The 18,697-nt window shown below is 41.5% G+C and overlaps 1 protein-coding gene across 1 annotated transcript in view; it reads left to right on the top strand.

The window, feature by feature from the left end:
• The first annotated feature begins 10,201 nt into the window (after window positions 1–10,201).
• Window positions 10,202–18,697, top strand: part of PPFIA2 (PTPRF interacting protein alpha 2) — a 677,602-nt gene continuing 669,106 nt past the window's right edge. Inside the window, exon 1 of the mRNA XM_044979837.1 lies at window positions 10,202–10,324. Within this exon, the coding sequence (XP_044835772.1) occupies window positions 10,309–10,324 (16 nt within the window). The 5' untranslated portion in view covers window positions 10,202–10,308. The remainder of the gene's footprint in view (window positions 10,325–18,697) is intronic.

Below are 18,697 nucleotides of genomic sequence, written 5' to 3'. Positions count from 1 at the left end.
ATTTAAACAAAAACCCAAACCACCTCTATCCCTCAGCTGTAACTTATCACTATCATAGATTGCAACTCACCCCCTTCCTCCTGTCTCTCATTAATATTTTCAAATATCTAACCCAACTCTATCCCTCACCTACCTAATTTAGTAATTCCTACAGGGTGAACTCTATCAGCTCCTGCACTGGTACAGGGAAAGGGTGCAGGTATCCAGGATTCATCCTCCGGAGTGAGGTAAAAAAGAGGTGTGCCTTCTAGTGATGTTACTGGGTGATCTCAGTAGCAGTCACACCTGTAACTGGAGGCAGAATTGAATAGCACAGCTTTTGTTAAATTCCGAATCGCATAAGGGGATGAATAGAATTAAAAAAGAAAACCTTAAGAATGTTTCTTAATGTTTGGCTTCCAGAAATAATGAAAACTGCATATGGCACTTGAGAGGAAAACACTTACCACCAACTCCCTTGAAAAACCAAGAAGTCTGCCCCTTCTCAGATAATTGCCAGTTAGAGAAAATAAATTGGAGTAAAGACAAAACACTTGCTCCAATGAACTACAATAGCATTTGATAGTCATTACAATCCTCAGATAAGTCAGGTTTGGTCAGCTAGGTCACCTACAGTATGTATTTCAGAGAAAGTCCTTTGCTGCAACTGTAGAGTAATTTTGAGAGGAAAAAAGCAATTTGAACTATCTAAACTGATATTCCATCTGATAGGAGAAATGCTTAATAAGTTTATCAGTTACCTAAGGTAGCTGATGATGGGGATAGAATAAATAGGCATCACATTTGCAATTGAATGTTCACCTTTGGTGCATGTACTTTTGTTTAGTTTCAGTTTTACATATTTTTCTACAAATGTTACGCAGTGCAATATAATGAAGAAGATGAAACTCTTTGGCCCTGCTTGATTCTTTTTCATTTTAAGGCCCCTTTAAGCTGCTAGAGAAGTGTAAATGAGAATGAGTCCCTTTATCTTAAAATTAAGGGTATGGGGAGTAGGTTTCTTTAAATTTACATATTTCCTGCCAAAATGCTTTTTCAGCCTTTATAACACACCACCACTGAAATACATAACAGCTGGAGAGGAAAGCAGGAGACACGTGGAGCATAATGTAACTTCAGTGAAAGAAGAAAAAGTTTTGGGCAAGGAAATCAGGGTAAACCCTTAATCTTAGGAAAGGGTTTGAGATCTTTGTAATTCACATAAAAGACAGGACTGCAGCTTTAAGGCCTCAGCAAAGACCAAAATATATTACATTGCATGCCAGTTTAGTCTGTCACCTCAGAAGGAGAAAGGGCTAAGTCAGTCTTGTCAGGATTTGAACCTATTGTTCCAGGGAGTGTGGTGATCCTTAGACTGCTGTTTTATCACTTTATATTGTGACTGGATGAATCATTTTATCAGACCAAATAAACACTGATATACTCGTACATCTAAATTCTTAATCATGAAAAGAGAGCTCAAGGCAGAGTTCTCGATCCTATCCTCAATCAACAGAGGAATTTCTTAGTGCTGTGTATTAAAAAAAAGTTCATTATTCTGTAGCTGTCTTTTTGCATATCAACCTTTATGTCTATCCAGCCATTCATCTGTCCAATTCAATCCAAATCCTAGTAACTGGGTCAATTTTTTTGCAGTGGTTTCTTGGTGAATTAGAAAATGGAAAAAGCAACCATCCAAAAAAACCAAACAAACCCACCATTCAATCATGTGGTTTTGGTGCAGAAATATTTTACTTGGGGTGAGGGGACTAGTGGTTTTTTTTTTTTTACCAGCTTTCTCAACCTAAAGCACTTTTGTTTTTTAATCTTTCATTTTTTCTCATTCATGGGAGGGAATTAAGCTAGTTAATCATAGCATTCCAGTACAAATAGAATATAAAAGCTGTCAATATTTTGAATGTATAAGTTGAATGTGAGCAAACACTTTATGCTCAAATGACTAATCAAACAATTGATAGTCTAATAAATATGAGAAATGCTGGAGTCTTTCTACTCTGTGTACTATGTCTCAGAATGGAGAAAGTAATGTCACACTTTTACTTAATCCACACTGGACTAGTTATATGGAAGTCACAGCCATTCTCTTTGCTTTTGCATGTGCTTTTTAAGGATTTATTTCATCTGTTACCTTACATTAAATGATTTGGACCAAGAAATATAGGTGCTGCTTATACAAATTGCAGGGCTATGGAGAGTCATTTACACCAAGGTGAGGTGATTGCACGGTGGAGGTAAAATCAGAATGGTAGCATAAACACCCATTTTGCCCTGGTGTAAATGTGAGTCATACCTATAGGAGGCAGAAGGTGCCTCAAAGTTCTCTTTGCAGAGTACCCGAGGAAGCATTCCTCAAGTGGGAGAAGGTGGGGGAGCCTGGAAATTTTGCAGAAAGCAAGGCCTTCCAGGTTCAGAGAACCGCAAAGTTTATGACAAAAGGACTCATCCTCAGATCTTCAAAGAGCTAGCCTGTGTATACTGCTCCTCTAAGCTCGTCCCCCATCCCTATGGCTCCAGTTTGCCACAAACATTTTGTCAAGCAATGCACAAGGTTTCCTCTTCTCTAATTGACTGCAGTGGATCTTACAGAATTGATCAGTAACATCCACATTTCTAATTTGTTACCATTCCCCTCCCTTATGACTCTTTCCTTTGAGAGCCTAATGAAAGGAAAGCAGCAGCTAGGAGACAATTATAAGCAGCAGCACATTAGGCAAGTCTGCATATTTTTCCCCTTTGTGAATAGTATATTTTGAGTTCACAAACATTCCCCTCTGACTCCTATACATGTAAATGAGGAATATTGATGACAATATAAACCCTTTCCAGCTGAAACTCCCTCCAGCTGAAAATATTCTGATGTGATGCCAAAATTTTAACACACGACCCTTAAATTGTTTTACCTTAATCTGCTGCTGTTCGTCAATTGTACTGTGATAGTGCCTAGCTGCCCCACTCATGGATCTGGGATACATACTAGGTGTAATAGAAACATGTAACAAAGAGATCCTATCTTGAAGAGCATACAGTCAGTGACCAGCAATATATATGACATCCCTTCCATAAAATACGCTTTGCTCTGTCTGTTTAAAAAAAATACATACCACTGATTGGTCAGGTAGGGGTGGGTCCCTTTTGTTTTTTTGCAGGGGGTAGGTCTCCTCTGACTATACGTGGTCTACCCTGCCTGACACAGTGTTGCTAACTCTTGAAACATATGTAATGCGATTTTGGCCCCTTGCTCAAGTCAGTCTCCAGCCATGAAACTCCCACCCTCACACGATTTCCATCCTAGTATGGGGAAAATCCCCCCGAGACTGGCTGCCTTCCCCACTTTTCTGCCTCCGGGGTATGACTCAAGCACAGCTCTCATTCCACAAACTCCTCTCTGCTCCTGAGGAGGGAGGTGGAGGGGGAAAGAGGCCAACACCATTCTCACAAGAGGAGTGGGTGAGGAGGAAAGTGTCCAGCAGTTCAGGGTGGCACTGCTCCCTCCTCCCCAGCTGTGAAAAATGGCTCAGGAGGAGTCCATTCTCTTCTCCTCCCCTTTCCATTCCTGCACCACAAGGCTTTGGAAGAGGAAGTGAAGAATGCAATGAAATGCACTCACCACAGGCCTGGACAGGGGTAGAAGAGGACCTTATTGCAGCTGCTCCTTGGGCCTAGAGAGAGGGGAAATTTACCCCCAACATTCCACAAGGACCCAGGTCCTTAAAGGGACAATGGTCTGGTAGGTCCCTATGCTTTCCCTCTCCCAGGTACTGTCTTTTCCCCCACAACATCTTTTTCTCTCTCCCAGTGACTGCTTTAGTTATTTTCTGGGCTCCTTCTACTATCCCTAGACACAGAGAATGGAGTAAATGGCCACCCAAACTACCTCCTCCGGTCTTGAAGTCAGCCCTAAAATCTTCTTATGTGGGAGGAACTGAGAAACACACCTTGTTGGTCCCTTCTCTGACCATTTTAAATAAGCTATCTTCCAATAATGTAATGCACTCAGAAATGGGCAGCTGGTCATTAGGGACTAATAGGGCTAAAACCCACTAATAAGGTAATGGTGGTGTGACTGATGTATTACAGGGTGCAGAACCGCCCATTTCCATTGGAGGACTACTGGTGCAGCTGGTGAGTCTGGGAGGTCCTTACCCCCACCACTACCTACTAAATAGAAGTAACCTGCTTCTGTAGCCTATTCGCTACCTGAGTCAGGAGAGAGCCTTGTCCCACCTCACCCTCTCTCTTCAGCAGTATCTCCATACCCAAAACCATGAGATTTAAAAATAAATCTCAGGATTTTGAGACCAATTTGTCATTTTGGGGGGGGTCTGTCTTTTGATTTTTGAACTTCCTCTGCCCACTCCCAGTGTATGGAGCAGTTACAGTGGTGCCAACTCTCCCAGATGTAAAGTGATTCTGACCCCTGGTGCAGGAGCTCTTACCATGTGCCTGATGGTAAAGAGTTTTTTAACCTGAAAATTCTAATAATTCTGTACCCCTCTCAGACCAGCAATTAATGATGCACCTTCCAACCCCCCACATCAACTTTGCCTCCTGAAACTCCACCTTCTGCTCCTCCTGCAGCTCCAGAGGTTCTTCACCGTCCCAGCCAGCACAGACAGAGGATTGGGCTTATTAGATCCAGTTGGAGAAGATTCAGAGACTGATTAGTTGACTGGGTGGGTGACTCAAAACAGAGGATCTAAGTTCAGTCAAGGGGGGAGCTGCTTTAAAGTGGGGAGTATCACAAAATACATGAGGGAACTTTTAGTGCAATGTAGTAGGGTCCATATGGAGAGTTAGTGCATGGCAGGCTAATACAAGTAGCTTTACCCCCTAGCTTGCTGCAAATTAAGTGACTGAGTAGGCAAGTCCTGAGAGGAAGAGCTCAGCTAGGATGTAAGCTGTAAGGAGCAGTGCGATGAAATTCTGAACCCAAGGGGACAGTCTACAGAACAGCATGGTCAGGACTAGAAACACTGCCCCAGGAAGGAGTGTGAAACCCCTGAACTGGAAAGAGGAAGAGTTTAAAGGCTTGGGAAGTCAAAACTGAACGCACGTAGCCCCCCAAAAAGGAGGGCCATGAAGACCTTGAACTTGAGGGGAGAGCTACAAGCCAAGGAAGCCACAGCTTGAAGCACCCAGCCCCAGAAAAGGGGCCTGGGAAACCCTAAATCTAAAAAATGTGCCCTTTATGGGCAGAGTTAGTTAATCTAATGAGATTAGCCCCAAAGGAGGGGGCATATTAGTTTTAAAGACTCTGGGTATAAGTGGGCTATTCTCAAAATGAATGAGGGAGAGTGAGGCAGGGTTCCTGCCAGGCCATCCTTTGATATGAGAGGATATATACAATATACCTACAATGTGCTATTTAAAGATTTTATATTATAATTTGTATAGGACCGTGTGTGTACATAATAAAATGAAAGCCAAATAAAAGCACAAAGGGTTGTGATATAAAATCAGTTCTGAAATCTGTTTTATAATGAAACTGTGTTATAGGCAGTACAGGTAGTGACGCTTATAGTTTTAGGTTGCATAACACTTTCCATTATGTATCAGAGGGGTAGCCGTGTTAGTCTGGATCTGTAAAAGCAGCAAAGAATCCTGTCGCACCTTATAGACTAACAGACGTTTTGGAGCATGAGCTTTCGTGGGTGAATACCCACTTCGTCGGATGCATGGATTCTTTGCTACTTTCCATTATAAGACCCTCTTTTTCAGTTGCTTATAATTTTGCTTAAGTTTAGACCATTCATGCTAAAGTTTTCCAGGCTACGTCTCTGCCAATGGCTGATTTTTTTTAAATTTTTTTTTCAAGTTTCAGCTAAAAATGGATCAGCCATTTCTCAGAGATTAGGGGAAATATGATGTTGCCCATATTAAAAAATACTTACAACTATTTTGTGGAGAAATTATAGTGCATCTATGTTTTAGAGCAAGGGATATGCTTGCTACATCTTTGTAAAAATTTTCCAAAATTTGCCCACGTTATAAGTCTCTGAAAAAACACAGATTGCACATGCTCAGTACAGATTTGTTAGTGTTTGACAGCTAAAGTTTTCATCCCCTCTTGACTACCATATGCGAATTGGACTGTACTTATGCCATCCCTGGTGAGGAACTGAGCATGCTCCATCCCAGCAGGACTGAGCTCCTTCTGGGTACTGCACATCACTGTGGCACCAGGACTGAGAACAAGGAGAGTGTTCTCACATTCAGAAGAAAGAGGGAGAAGCCTGACTTGAATGAAGGATGGAGAGCAAGGGGGTGAGGGGAAGAGATTCAGGGCAGGAGGACAAAGGTAGGAATTCAGGATGGAAGAGGGATAGGAGCAGGAGTTGGGATGGGGGGAAAGGAGCAGGAAGCAAGGGCAAGGAAGGCATAGTTGGGAACAAGAAGGGAGCAGGCGCAGAAGTGGGAAGAGGGGCAGGAGCATGGAAGGATAGGAGCAGAGAGGAAAGGGATAGGATGGAAGAGAAGGTAAATACAGGAGCAGGGAATGGTGAGGACAGGATCTGGAGCAGAAGGAGAAACAGGTAGGGAATGGGAACGGAGCAGAGGGAGGAGGGCAATGGGAGAATAATGGTGTGGGGACATGATCTGGGGATGGGGAGATAGAAACAGAGGGGACAGTGAGTAGAATCCTGGGATATGATTTACAGAAGTGCTGAATAGGAGCTTTGCTTAGGCCCTTAGGGTCTCAAATTGGGCTCCAAAAGTAGTAATTTGGTAATTTCTATCTTGATCTGTGCCTTATTTTCCATGTTAAAATGGAGGTAATATATCATTTTACCTCACACCCAGATGGTGAAGATAAATTCATTCAAGAACTAAGTTATGGTGGTGAGAACTGCATAGAAAAGCCCATGAGGAAATGAATAATTCCATATGCAGCTGATTCTAGGGACAGGTGAGCAGGGTTACCACCCTAGTTGCTAACTTCCAGGTGGCCCTGTACCACTCCACTGCTTGCCCTCCTCCACACACCTGCAGCCACTCAGAGGCGATGGGGTGGAGAGGAGACAGCACTGAAAACATTTTCCTCATCCAGCAAATCAGCTGGGGCTGCTCTTGAGTGCAGGGTTTGGACGGTGCACAGTAATTATGCATAAAACCATACTTAGAATGATGAGGATAAAAAGAAACATTGAGCTTCCCATTCAGTCAGCACCACCCATTCTATGCACTGAATGAGGCAAGAGTCCTGTACTAAAAATTGTATGTGATCATGATAAAGTGTTTATCATACATAATAGGTCCAATTAAGCAACTTTTGAAAGCTTGATTTTGCCATTTTAACATTTTCTTAATTCGGTTTTTTGGGGGTGGAATAGGAATGCAGAATATTGCTACTGTATGCTGCAGCATTCAAATAGCAAGTGTATTTCTAGTATCAGAGGGGTAGCCATGTTAGTCTGGATCTGTAAAAGCAGCAAAGAGTCCTGTGGCACCTTATAGACTAACAGACGTATTGGAGCATGAGCTTTCGTGGGTGAATACCTACATGCATCCGACGAAGTGGGTATTCACCCACGAAAGCTCATGCTCCAATACGTCTGTTAGTCTATAAGGTGCCACAGGACTCTTTACTGCTTGTATTTCTAGTGAGTATCCAGCTTATTATATATATTTTTTAAATAAAACTACTTCCTTTTGGGTCTGGGTCTGCTCCCATTGAAGTCAATGGCAAAGCTCCCATTGATTTCAATTAAGTTCTTTATGGGGCTCCCTAGTGCATTGTGGTTTATATGGTTATCAGGACCACCTGATTAAAATGCAAGTTTTGAATTGTGCTGTTTTCAGTACATTATACCTTATAGGAGTGGAGGAGAGTGTTTGTTTGTTTGTTTTTACTAGTTATGTCCTTTCTGAATATAAGTGGCAGTTTTTTTCTTTAAAAATATTGTTTTGTTATTTTGCACTGTGATGCCTATGACATACTTTTCTGCTTCAGCCTAAGGAAGAAGAATATTAGAGAAATATTCACTTGTTTTCTTATAATTTTTCTGAGCATATAAAGCACAAAACTAAATACAAATTTTAAACCATTTATATTGTCAAATTTAAGTGAATTAATAAAGCTCTCAATTTTTGCTTGTCTGGCTTGTCAATATATTCATGATCCTTCATTGTAAGTATAGGTTTACACTCTGATTTTTATGCACATGATTAACTTTAAGCATACGAATAGTACAATTTACTGTACATAAAAAAGTAAAACATTCAAAGCAAAATGATGAACTAGTTAGCTGCATCATTAATACCTTTCTGGAGATGCTTATAACTACTGCCAGATATTATTGTCTGACAAACATTAAACAGAAGAAGTGATGACTAAACCATCCATATATGTGACACCAAGTCATAATTCAAACAGTAGCAGCACATTGATGTTTTTGATGGATTGGTTAGGGTTTTTTTTAATGAAAAGGTAATTTATCATTGGTATTCCTAGGGCCAAATTTTTCCTTGATGTGAGTGGATGAAACTCCACTGAAGCAAATTGACTTATGACTAATCATGTTGTCCAGTGAATAACAAAAGAAAATGTACCTATAGTTATATTCTAAAGATTAATAAGGGATTATGTATACCCAGCTGTGCAGGTGCTTACATTTAAGCATATGAGTAGTCCCATAAAAGTTACTTACAGAGAGTCAGTCAGAATTTGGCCTAAGTATTTTCCCTTCTGTATAAAGTGTGTGTGTGAGAGAGAGATTTGATTGGTAATATGTAAAAGAACAGTAATTTGAGGAGGAATGGAAGCAACCTAATGTGACTGCCCTCAAAACATCCTACTATAGCAGTTCCAGAGGCTACAGGAGATGACTGTGGCAGTGATATCTCAGTTACACAATATATAACATTATGAAATGTCATAAAATGAGGCATGATTAAAAAGGAAACTAAAGCTTTTATAGGCAGTAGAAACATTAGGGACAGTGAGTAGAATCCTGGGATATGATTTACAGAAGTAAGATGTCAAAGTAAGATGATCACAGAAGCATTAAAGGTCTAAGTGTTCAGCACTGGTCTAAGTATTTCTCTGTTACAGAAACAATCATCCCTACAGCCCAAAATTCAAAGTGAGAGGGTTGAGTTGAGAGCTAGCCAGACAAATGAAACTGCATGAGCAACTACTACAAATTATTAAAAGGTTAACTCTTTGACATTCTGTTTTAGGTTAAATTCATTAAACCAATTCAGTGACATTCAAAATTCTGATAAATAATTGTTTTACATTTTTTCATTCATTGAAAATGAATGGAAAACCCCCTCATCTACCTGCTTATCTTCTATGAATTTGTCCTGTCAAGTTTTCTAGTAAAAAAAAAAAAAGAAATCAGTGAGTCATCTCTGATGCAAACTGTGCTCTAACAATCTTGCTATCATTACAAACTATTGCTGCAGTTCTGAAAACACGCTAGCTTTTTAGGAAGATCAGCAAACCTTTCCACTTCATGCTGCTTTGATAGGGCTCCTCATCATATTCGAGATCAAGATAAGAAAAAAACAATATATGTCTAAATCTATTTTTTTAAAGTACAGCTGCTGAGCTTGATTAATGTATTCAAATAAAAAATAACTACCTCTATGGGTCTAGAGGGGAGTTTTTGATTGTGACTTCAACAAGACAGAATAATTCCTAGTGGGAGGAGAATGGAGAGGGATGATACAGGATGTATTCCAAAGCCTATTGAAATCAATGAGATCCTTTCCATTCTCCTCTTTGGCCTTTAGGGTCAGGCACATAAAGGAGTATTTAATTTCCTTCCTCTTGTTTGTCTATGCACTATGTACAAAAAATAGTTTACATAGGCTGGCCAACTTCCCCCAGTGAGCAGTCCTCTACAAATACAGTCTGGAGATCTGTCCAGGGAACTACCAGATATATTTTAAATTCTTAGCACTAAATGCTAAGTGTGGAAATCTTTTCTCATTTTATAGGAACTGTGACAGAGCATACTGTGTGTTCATGCCCATCATACTATTGTAATAATGTTTGTACAAGGTATTGTGATACCGCTCGCTTGCCCTGAAAGGGTTAATGTAGATTGAGAAGGGGGCTGATTAACCTGAAAGGCCACAGTTGAGGGGAATCAGGTGGCTAAGTAATCCCCTGACTGAGGGAGGGAGCCCAGCTGAGGCAGAAGAGCCAGGCTGGGTTTATAAAGACAGGAAAGTAGGAACAGAAAGAGCTACTGGGAAAACCTATAGTCACTCTGAGGGAGAAAGGAAGAGTGTTCTAGATCTACAGAGTCAAGTTACTCCTTGGGAGGAGGGAGTTGTGAGGCTGGCAAACCCTGAGAGATGGGAAATACCAATGGTCAGGAAAAGAGAGAGCGAGAGAGAGAACAGATCTTCTCTGCTGACTAAAGAATTCCTATGCTGGCAGCTGGAGTAGAAAGTTGGCCCAGGTTCCTCTGCCAGCCACTGAGGAAGTGGCACTGTAAGATAAGGAAGTCAAAACTTCTCTAAGACTGAGGAGGAAATCCTTTGATACTTTGGAAGGGGAAAATGTGTGTAGGGACTTGGCTGGAGGGCTGAGTCATGAAGAGGCAGCAGCAACTCGTGGAGCAAGGGGGAAAGAGATGGCGAGCAACTGTGGAAAAGCGTGTTGACCTCATGAAGCTAATCCCTAGAATGGCCAGGCAGTGGGGCTATCTAGCAGAGTCAAGCACCACATCACAGGTATGACTTAAAGTCCTATTTTGCTGATCAATATCAAGCAGAATGCACATAGCGACATTATGTTCATAAGCTTACATATACTTCAGTCATTATTGCAGCTTATGTTTCCCAGATAAAATCTGGGGAGTAACTAAACCAGTTCCTCAGCAACAAAAGGCGAGCTGATGCCTCAGCCAGGGATCAATAAGGCTGATAGACCATAGGTCACTGCTAAGTAACAATTTTCAAACTTTTGAGCTGAGCTGCTCCCCTTTGAGTTAACAGTTTTGGTTATGCCCCCTGGGCTGGGGCAGGGAGACTGGTGGCCAGGGACTCCTGCTGTCAACTCCTTTCCCTAGCAGGGGCTGCTGATACTACATACCCTGCACCCCCAGGGAGGGTGTGGCCTACAGCTTGAAAACCTCTGCTAGGTGGCTAAGGTTTGGCAGGAAAGGGAGCTGGAAGAAAAATCTACATTTTTGCAAAGGAATAGCATAGGGTTTCTGTTCTTCACTAGCCTGCCTTTTGCCTTACTCCCAGCTGGAAATGCTTCTGAAAGCAGGAACAGGGCTATAAAAAGAAGGGGGTAGACCCCTCCTCCCACTGCATTCGCTGCACCTGAAAAGACAAAAGGCAATCGCTGTTGGACTTTGGGGGAGGGGTCTTGACTTGAAGAGTAACACCATTTCATAACTGAAGAGCGATTACTCATAAATGGGCAAAAACTGATACATCCCCTGGACACCTACATCATCACAGACCAACCACCCCCCCCCGCCAAAAAAAAAAAAAGGCTGTGGCTGCACCCATTCAGCTAGAAAAACCCCCAATCAAGGAAAATCGAAAGTCATGATGAAGCCTATTTAGGAAATGAAATGTAATGTTACTGATTGCTATATATAGATTTGAGAGAGGCACAGTAGGTTAAGTTGTTCATGATGTAACTGGGTAAACTCTCCATATGCTAAAATATTCATAGGAGATCAGTTAAACTTAATCTTCTTTTGCAAAGACGTGTGGACCCATAAGGCACATTGAAGATGTCATGGTTTGTCTTTCAAAACACAATGCGCTGACTCTTGCAGTGTTTAATATAAATCCTCTTTTAAATCCCCTTTAATATAAATAGTTAAAAACAGTTTTGTATTCCTGAAGGCTATTGCTGTCCTATCTATTTTGAGTACTACCTATTATATCTGTCGTATCTTGTGCATCACCTTTCATCATGGTAGCTGAGCTCTGACTTCTAATTCCTTAATGAACATATGCTTTTTATGGTTAAGCTCCTAAAGGTCAGTCCTCAGATGGTATAAATTACATAGCTTCATTGACTTGGAGGAGGATCAGAGAATCTTCCTGGTTTTCCAGTTAAAAAAATAATTCTCACACCGAAGAAATATTAAAAAAAAAAAAGTGCCAAAGTACCACAGTGTGTGAGATATCAAATGATATTGTAATACCACTCCCTATACTAGGAGATTAAAATATTGATCCAAGCGCCACAAAGCTTTAAAAAAAAAAAGCACAAATAAAACAAGTTTTTGGGGGGTTGTTTTTACATGATATGGAGTAGAGAAGAGAAAAATGTGTGCTGACTTATCAGAGAGCTGACCCAATTTATTTCAATTTTGCTACTTGCTGTTTCTTCTACAACTTAAGGTTCTCACCTTGCAATAATCATCAAAATAGGAGGATCCCAGAGTCCTCCCTCCTATCTGTGTGTTGTCTTATAGACTCCATAAAGGTGACCTGCAAAGGTTAGAGCTAAAAATTCAAAACATCTTAAGATCTCAGAGGGGAAAAATTGAATAACACTGCATTATAACAAAATTTGAAACAATTACAATCTTAGAGCAGGGGCTGAGTCAAAATCCTAGGTCCAGATACCAACCCCATAAACTCTGGAGTGGTATAATTTGCAACTAATTACAACTAATGAATTACTTAACTTCCTGAGAAATTTTAGCTGCAGTTTCCCACCACCAGAGCAAGTGAGATCGCAGCTACTATGATCATAGGCCTAATCCTGGAAACACCAAAGTGTGTGTGCAACAGTATTCACGTTGTTGGTGTCATCAGGCATCTGTATTAGGCCTGAATGAACTAAAGTCACTCCATGTCTGACCAAAGCGCTTCCATGTTTGTTTGAACTTTAATCGACCTCAGCTAGTTATCAGTGCAACACTGATACCAGGAGGCAATTATAAGGCCTGCTTGCACCTGGCTGAAAAGGAGGAAGGGAAGGCAGGATAACGAATCAAAGGGAGGAAAACAAAATAACCGGTCAAGAGAAAGTCACTAACGAGATGATTTGTTTGCTGCCAAGTATGACTTAACTGCTTAGTGTAATTGCTACTTGCATGATGTATTTGCTATAGAAAATAGACGGGAGGGGGAAGAAGGGGGGGTAAGGGGGAGGAGTGGGGGGTAATGGGGAATGCTTAGCTGAAATCATGTATAAGAAGAGAAAAGCGGCTTGTATCGGTGTGCAGGATTTGAGATTGCTATGTCTCCCTTGCACCTTATTTGGGCTCAAATAAACTTTATCTGCTTCTCCACCTTGGTGTGTTTATTGGAGCGAAGCACACCGGGCAACGAACCACTGTTGCTGCCTTGGGGCCTCTGTGCCGGCAACAACGTGGAGATTTCTGGTTAAGTCAATCTGACTAATCTCATGAATCAAGATGCCCAGTGACTATGACATAATATGCAAATTTAAAGAGTGGTCAGCATTGGCCTAACTTTGCCTCCATCAACTTCAATGGGAGCAGCGCTATAACAGTGCCAAATTTCTGAAAACCCCACTCTAGAGAGACACTAATGCAAAATATATTTATTTTTCACTCCATAACTTTCTCAATCTTTTCATCTAGAGCTGAAATGTGTCAGATCCATCTCTACTCAAAGGTGATTTTTCTAAAAGTTTCAACAAAATTGATTGAGCAGTTTTTGAGTTATGTACAGACTGGAGGTGGTGGAGAATCTCCTTAGCCTGAAACAAGAGGTAGCTACACAATCTCAGCAAAAAACTGAGCTTCAGATATCAGCAGAATAGACATTCCAGTAAATATATCAGAGGTGTGGCAAAGAATAATGGCCCTTTTTATGGTATTTCTAATGCACCAGCCGTAACATACAGTAGAGGACGCAGAAGGAGGCAAAAATAGCTAGAGATGAAATTACACAATTATAATAACTGTTTTAAGTCAGAAGAGAGTTCTGGGTCCTCTTCAGTTTTGGCTCTGATTCATATCTGCTCCAGTTTTACTCAACTTCTTTCACTAATTCCTGCCTCTCCAGATGCTATGGTTCACGCTAGCAAATTGTTACAGATTTATGTGCTTTTAATGCTGCTGGCTTTCTCTGCAATTTATTGTGTATGTGGTGAATCAGGGAAAAAGCTATTTAAATATTACAATGGTTGCATCCAGATTTTTTTCTCTTGTCTGTCTTCATAGGAGGCCCTTTCTGTCTAGTGTGTCTAGATACTTATATGGGTGTTACTCCAGCCAAACTCTTAAGCACATTTTAACTTCAGTCATGAGTAGCCCCATTATTATAACTTCAGTGGGGCTACTTTCATGCTTAAAGTTAAGCATGTGCTTAAATGTTTTTGATCAGAACCATAGCTCTCATCACAGTAATATTGTTGTGTCTAGTCATGAGGGTGGTGGATCCAGATTTTTGCCTCTTTGGGTGTGTAGCAGAGCACTTACCTCTTTATCATGGAAACATGGCCACTGCCTGAGCTTCTCTCTTCCATACCTGGGTGGGTAGTTTGGCTGTCCAGCCAAACCAAGACCATTCTGTGACTTCCAGGCTAATAGAACATATTTTATAATGGGACTTTAACACAAGCAACCCTTTACCCTGTTGTTCTCTGTCTGGGCCGAAGCCCTTCCTCCATAGTCGGTAATTCCTTTGGTGCAGCGGGTCCCCATAGAATATCCACAACACCTTCTAGTAGACACTCAGTCATAGTGGAACTCAGCTTCTCCATCTTCCACAAGCTACTTCTCTGAGACCCTAGACAAACAAAGTGGCCATCTAGTCTATCCTCCACAAACTATCTCAAATTCTCTTTCTTCTAGAGCTACTTCCTACACTCTACCCCAAATTAGGGTACTCAAAATACCATCTGTAACCAGCCCCCAAGATTTTCCATTGAGCTCTGTACCAACTTCCTCTTTCCTGGGGTTCCTTTTTAGGTCTCTTCCCAGGCTCTCTCTGGAGCTGCTTGAAAGACCAACCCCCAAGCAGTCTCTTGCAAATTATATATGGCCACTCCCTTTTCAGCATGTTTTGCCAATCCCTAATTCCCACAATGCTTCTGGAGTACAAGTCTACAATCTGTGTGTTCTGGGTGAAGTCTGGGGCAGAGAGGGATCTCAAACATATTTTATAACATTTTTGTAAATCTAAACAAACTAATTCATCAAATAAATTGTGGCAAGGTGAAATGGTTCATATTTGTAAATTAGTTTTAAGAGCTGCTGCTGCCTTCCTGCTTCTTTAATTTTAGTTCTTTGCTGTACAACATAGTAAATAATGCATATTTTCTAAACTCTCACAACTATACTCCTAAACTTGAAACAAAAAGGCTCCTTATAACTAAAGGGTCTCATTCTCTTCTGACTATCATCACTTTTACACCAGTGTAGATCTTTTGACTTTAGTGGTGTTTCTGTACACTAAGTGAAAGGAGAATCAAGCCCGGTGTTTACAAGTTGAATATGCTGACATTCCTAGGCCTATGCAACGCTCAGACTTTCATGCCTACCCTGCAAGCTGAAATTTCTGCAGAGTTCTAAACTTTATGCAAAGCTCAGCAAGCCTGAATGAATGGTGTGAAACTCGAATAGACCAAGTTAAATTCACCATTGCTGCCGTGAGACAGTTCTATTTACATTGTAAAGAGGATGACATAAGGACTGAAAAAAAGATATTTCAACAGCAAGAGGTTTCATTGGCCAAATGCTTAGTAACACTATAATACTCTTCCTCTCATATTTGTTACTAGCATAACTGATATCAAAGTTCAAATTCAGTTAACTGCTCATTAGTCCAAAGAAAGAGAGACACAGGTTGTATATACCATTATAATTCTCAGTGATTTCCCTAGATTCTAGTAAACTTCATAGAATAGGGTCATAAGTATGGGCTAATCTTTTAAACTCTCAAAACCTTGTTGATATGAATTTTAACTTTTTTTAAAGTTTCCCAAGTAGTTTGGCAACCTTCTTACAGGGCTATTTGCTGATAACCATTCAAGTCATTGTGCAATATTAAAATTGCACAGATCAGCCATTGTGCTAATGAAAGACCCTCAGTGGACCAGCATAGAAACCAAAGGAACATGCATTGTCTTGTGGTTAAGGCACTGGACTGGAAGTTGGAGGATCTAGGCTCAAGTCCTGGCTTTATTACAGACTTTTTGCGAGTCCTTGAACAAGTCAATTAATCACCCTGCCTCAGTTTACCATCTGCAAAATGGGGATACTACTACTTTTTGCACATTCTTTTAACATCTTGTTACATGTAAGCTCTTCGGGGCATGAGCTATCTTCACATACATTAAAATAAGATACACAAATGGCATGTAGTTGTCCATATGTCATGCAAGCAAACCAGACATTTCACCACTTAAATGTTTAAATGGATTAGTTTTATACTCCAAAGATGAGATTTGCAAGGACTTTGGATGCCTAATTTCCATTTAATTTTAATAGGAATGTGGGTCTAGAGCCTCAAAGGTATCTAGGTATTGTTCCATTCAGCACTGCAATGCCTAACCACTAGGTGGGTGCCACCCAGTGGAATCCTCATCCCCAAACGAGGCTACCTGGCTCTCCATTCAATGCAGGGGGAGACATAGGTTCCTAAGAGAGGCATCCTCAGAAGTCAGCCAGCTGAGTAGGAGCTGCCTAAGCTAGCCAGAAGTGAACTATTGAGGTAAGGTGAGGGGCAAGGAAAGGGATTTAGATACCTCCCTCAAGACCTTCAGCCACAGTTTCATGACTGGCCAGGCTTTGGTGTGACAGTTGTGTGAGTTTCTCCTTGCTGTAACCCCCCCCCTTCATTGATTTTAATTCCCTGTAAGCCAACCACCCTCCCCACTTCGAAATAAAGTAACTATTGTTTTGAAACCATGAATTCTTTCTTTATTAATTTAAAAAAAATGAGAACGGACAAGGTAGCCTGAGTGGGGTGGGGGAGGAGGGAAGGACAAGGCCACATTGCTTATTGTAGCCATACTAAAAATCAAACAGCCTTCTGTTGCTTGGGCCATCCTCTGCAGTGGAGTGGCTGGGTGCCCAGAGCCTTCCCACCCACGTTCTTGGGCATCTGCGTGAGGAGGCTATAGAACATGGGGAGGAGGGTAGGTGGTTATACAGTGGATGCAGCAGGAGTCTGCACTCTTGTTGGCTTTCCTGCAGCTCCAACAGATGCTTCATCATGTCCGTTTGCTTCCCCCATTTGTGTCAGCATCACCTCCTGCCTCCGCTCTTCACACTCAATTCTTTCCTGGCCTCTGCCACTAAATGCCTCCATGCATTAAGCTGTGCCCTATCTGCATGAGCTCAGAAAACATGTCATTGTGAGTGCGTTGTATTTTTTTTGCCTTCTAATCTGCAATAACCTCAGGGACAGAGATGATGGGGGAGCGTAGAAACATTCTAAGCTCTACCATTCTGGGGGGACTGCATGGTCACCTGTGCTGCTGAGGTCATTATGCTGACCAAACAGGAAATTAAATTCAAAAGTTCCCGGAACTCTTCCTGTGTACCTGGTTAGTGCATCAGAGTTCAAAGTGCTGTCCAGAGCAGTCACAATGGAGCATTCTGGGATAGCTCCCAGAGGCCAATACCATCAATTTGCATCCACACTACCCCAAATTCGACCCAGCAAAGTTGATTTTAGTGCTACTCCCCTCGCCAGGGAGAAGTACAGATGTCGATTTTAAGAGCCCTTTAGGTTGAGGGAACGGGGTTGGTTGTGTGGACGTGGTCATTTTTAAATCCACCTAACGCAGCTAAATTCAACCTAACCCTGTAGTGTTACATGGACCTGAGCACTCATGTACACGGCACTATGTCGGTGAGCGAGTTTCTCCCACTGACATAGCTTCTGCCCCTCGCGGAGGTGGGTTTTTTTCATGCTGATGGGAGAGCTCTCTCCCACTGGCAATAGAGTGTCTTCACCAGACGTGTTGCAGCAACACAGGTGTTTTGGTACAGCTGCGCTGCTGCAGCACTATACATATAGACATAATCTTAAATTTCCTCTGCCAACTGGAGAGAAGCCAGTAAGAACAGCCAGCTGGGAAGGAAACAATTTTACCCCACCATCTTTTGTCTAGTGAACATTTCCACAGGAAGAAAAGATACAGGACTGAGGAGTCTATAGGACTAGAGAAAGATGGCTGCTGATGTCTCTTTGTAATTAGATCACCACCTTAGTGACAGAGCTAAGGTCAGAAAATGTCAGCTGAACCTGAAAGCTGGGCACAGAAAGTAGATGGAAAAGGCACCAAGGGAAGATTCCAAACAAAGAGTTAAGTGGACAAACCAATGAAATCCAGTGGAAGTGGGGTAGCCAACCAGTGAATGACAAAGACTAGTAAGTGCAAGTAGAAGTTTACCATGCCATCTTGTGAGAAATCAGAAGGGTGACAGCACACAGACATCATAGTTACGCTTAGACTGGACACCTGGCTGTCAGTGAGTTTAGCCCAGATCTAGCGAAAGAGAAAAAACAGACCAAACCCCACTCTTAAACAGAGTTCTCTCTCTGCTACATCCCACCCTGGCTGAATAATTATGAATTGGCTGGAAAGTGATCTGGGTAAAACCAACCGTGACAAAACATAAGCAACACAGCTGGAGGTCAGGCGGGGGCCCCATATGTGTGAGGTAATTGCTAATGATTTTCTAGTAGACTGGTACTTTTTCCCAATGATTGTTCAGTGAGATCTGCAAGGGATTAACCATATATAACTTTGGGATCAGTCAGAAGATCAGTGAATAAT

The sequence above is a fragment of the Mauremys mutica genome, chromosome 1 (genome assembly GCF_020497125.1).
Source record: "Mauremys mutica isolate MM-2020 ecotype Southern chromosome 1, ASM2049712v1, whole genome shotgun sequence".
Classification (NCBI taxonomy): domain Eukaryota; kingdom Metazoa; phylum Chordata; order Testudines; family Geoemydidae; genus Mauremys; species Mauremys mutica.
The sequence above is the reverse complement of the archived record's forward strand: the minus strand, read 5'-3'. Positions and strand labels throughout refer to the sequence as shown.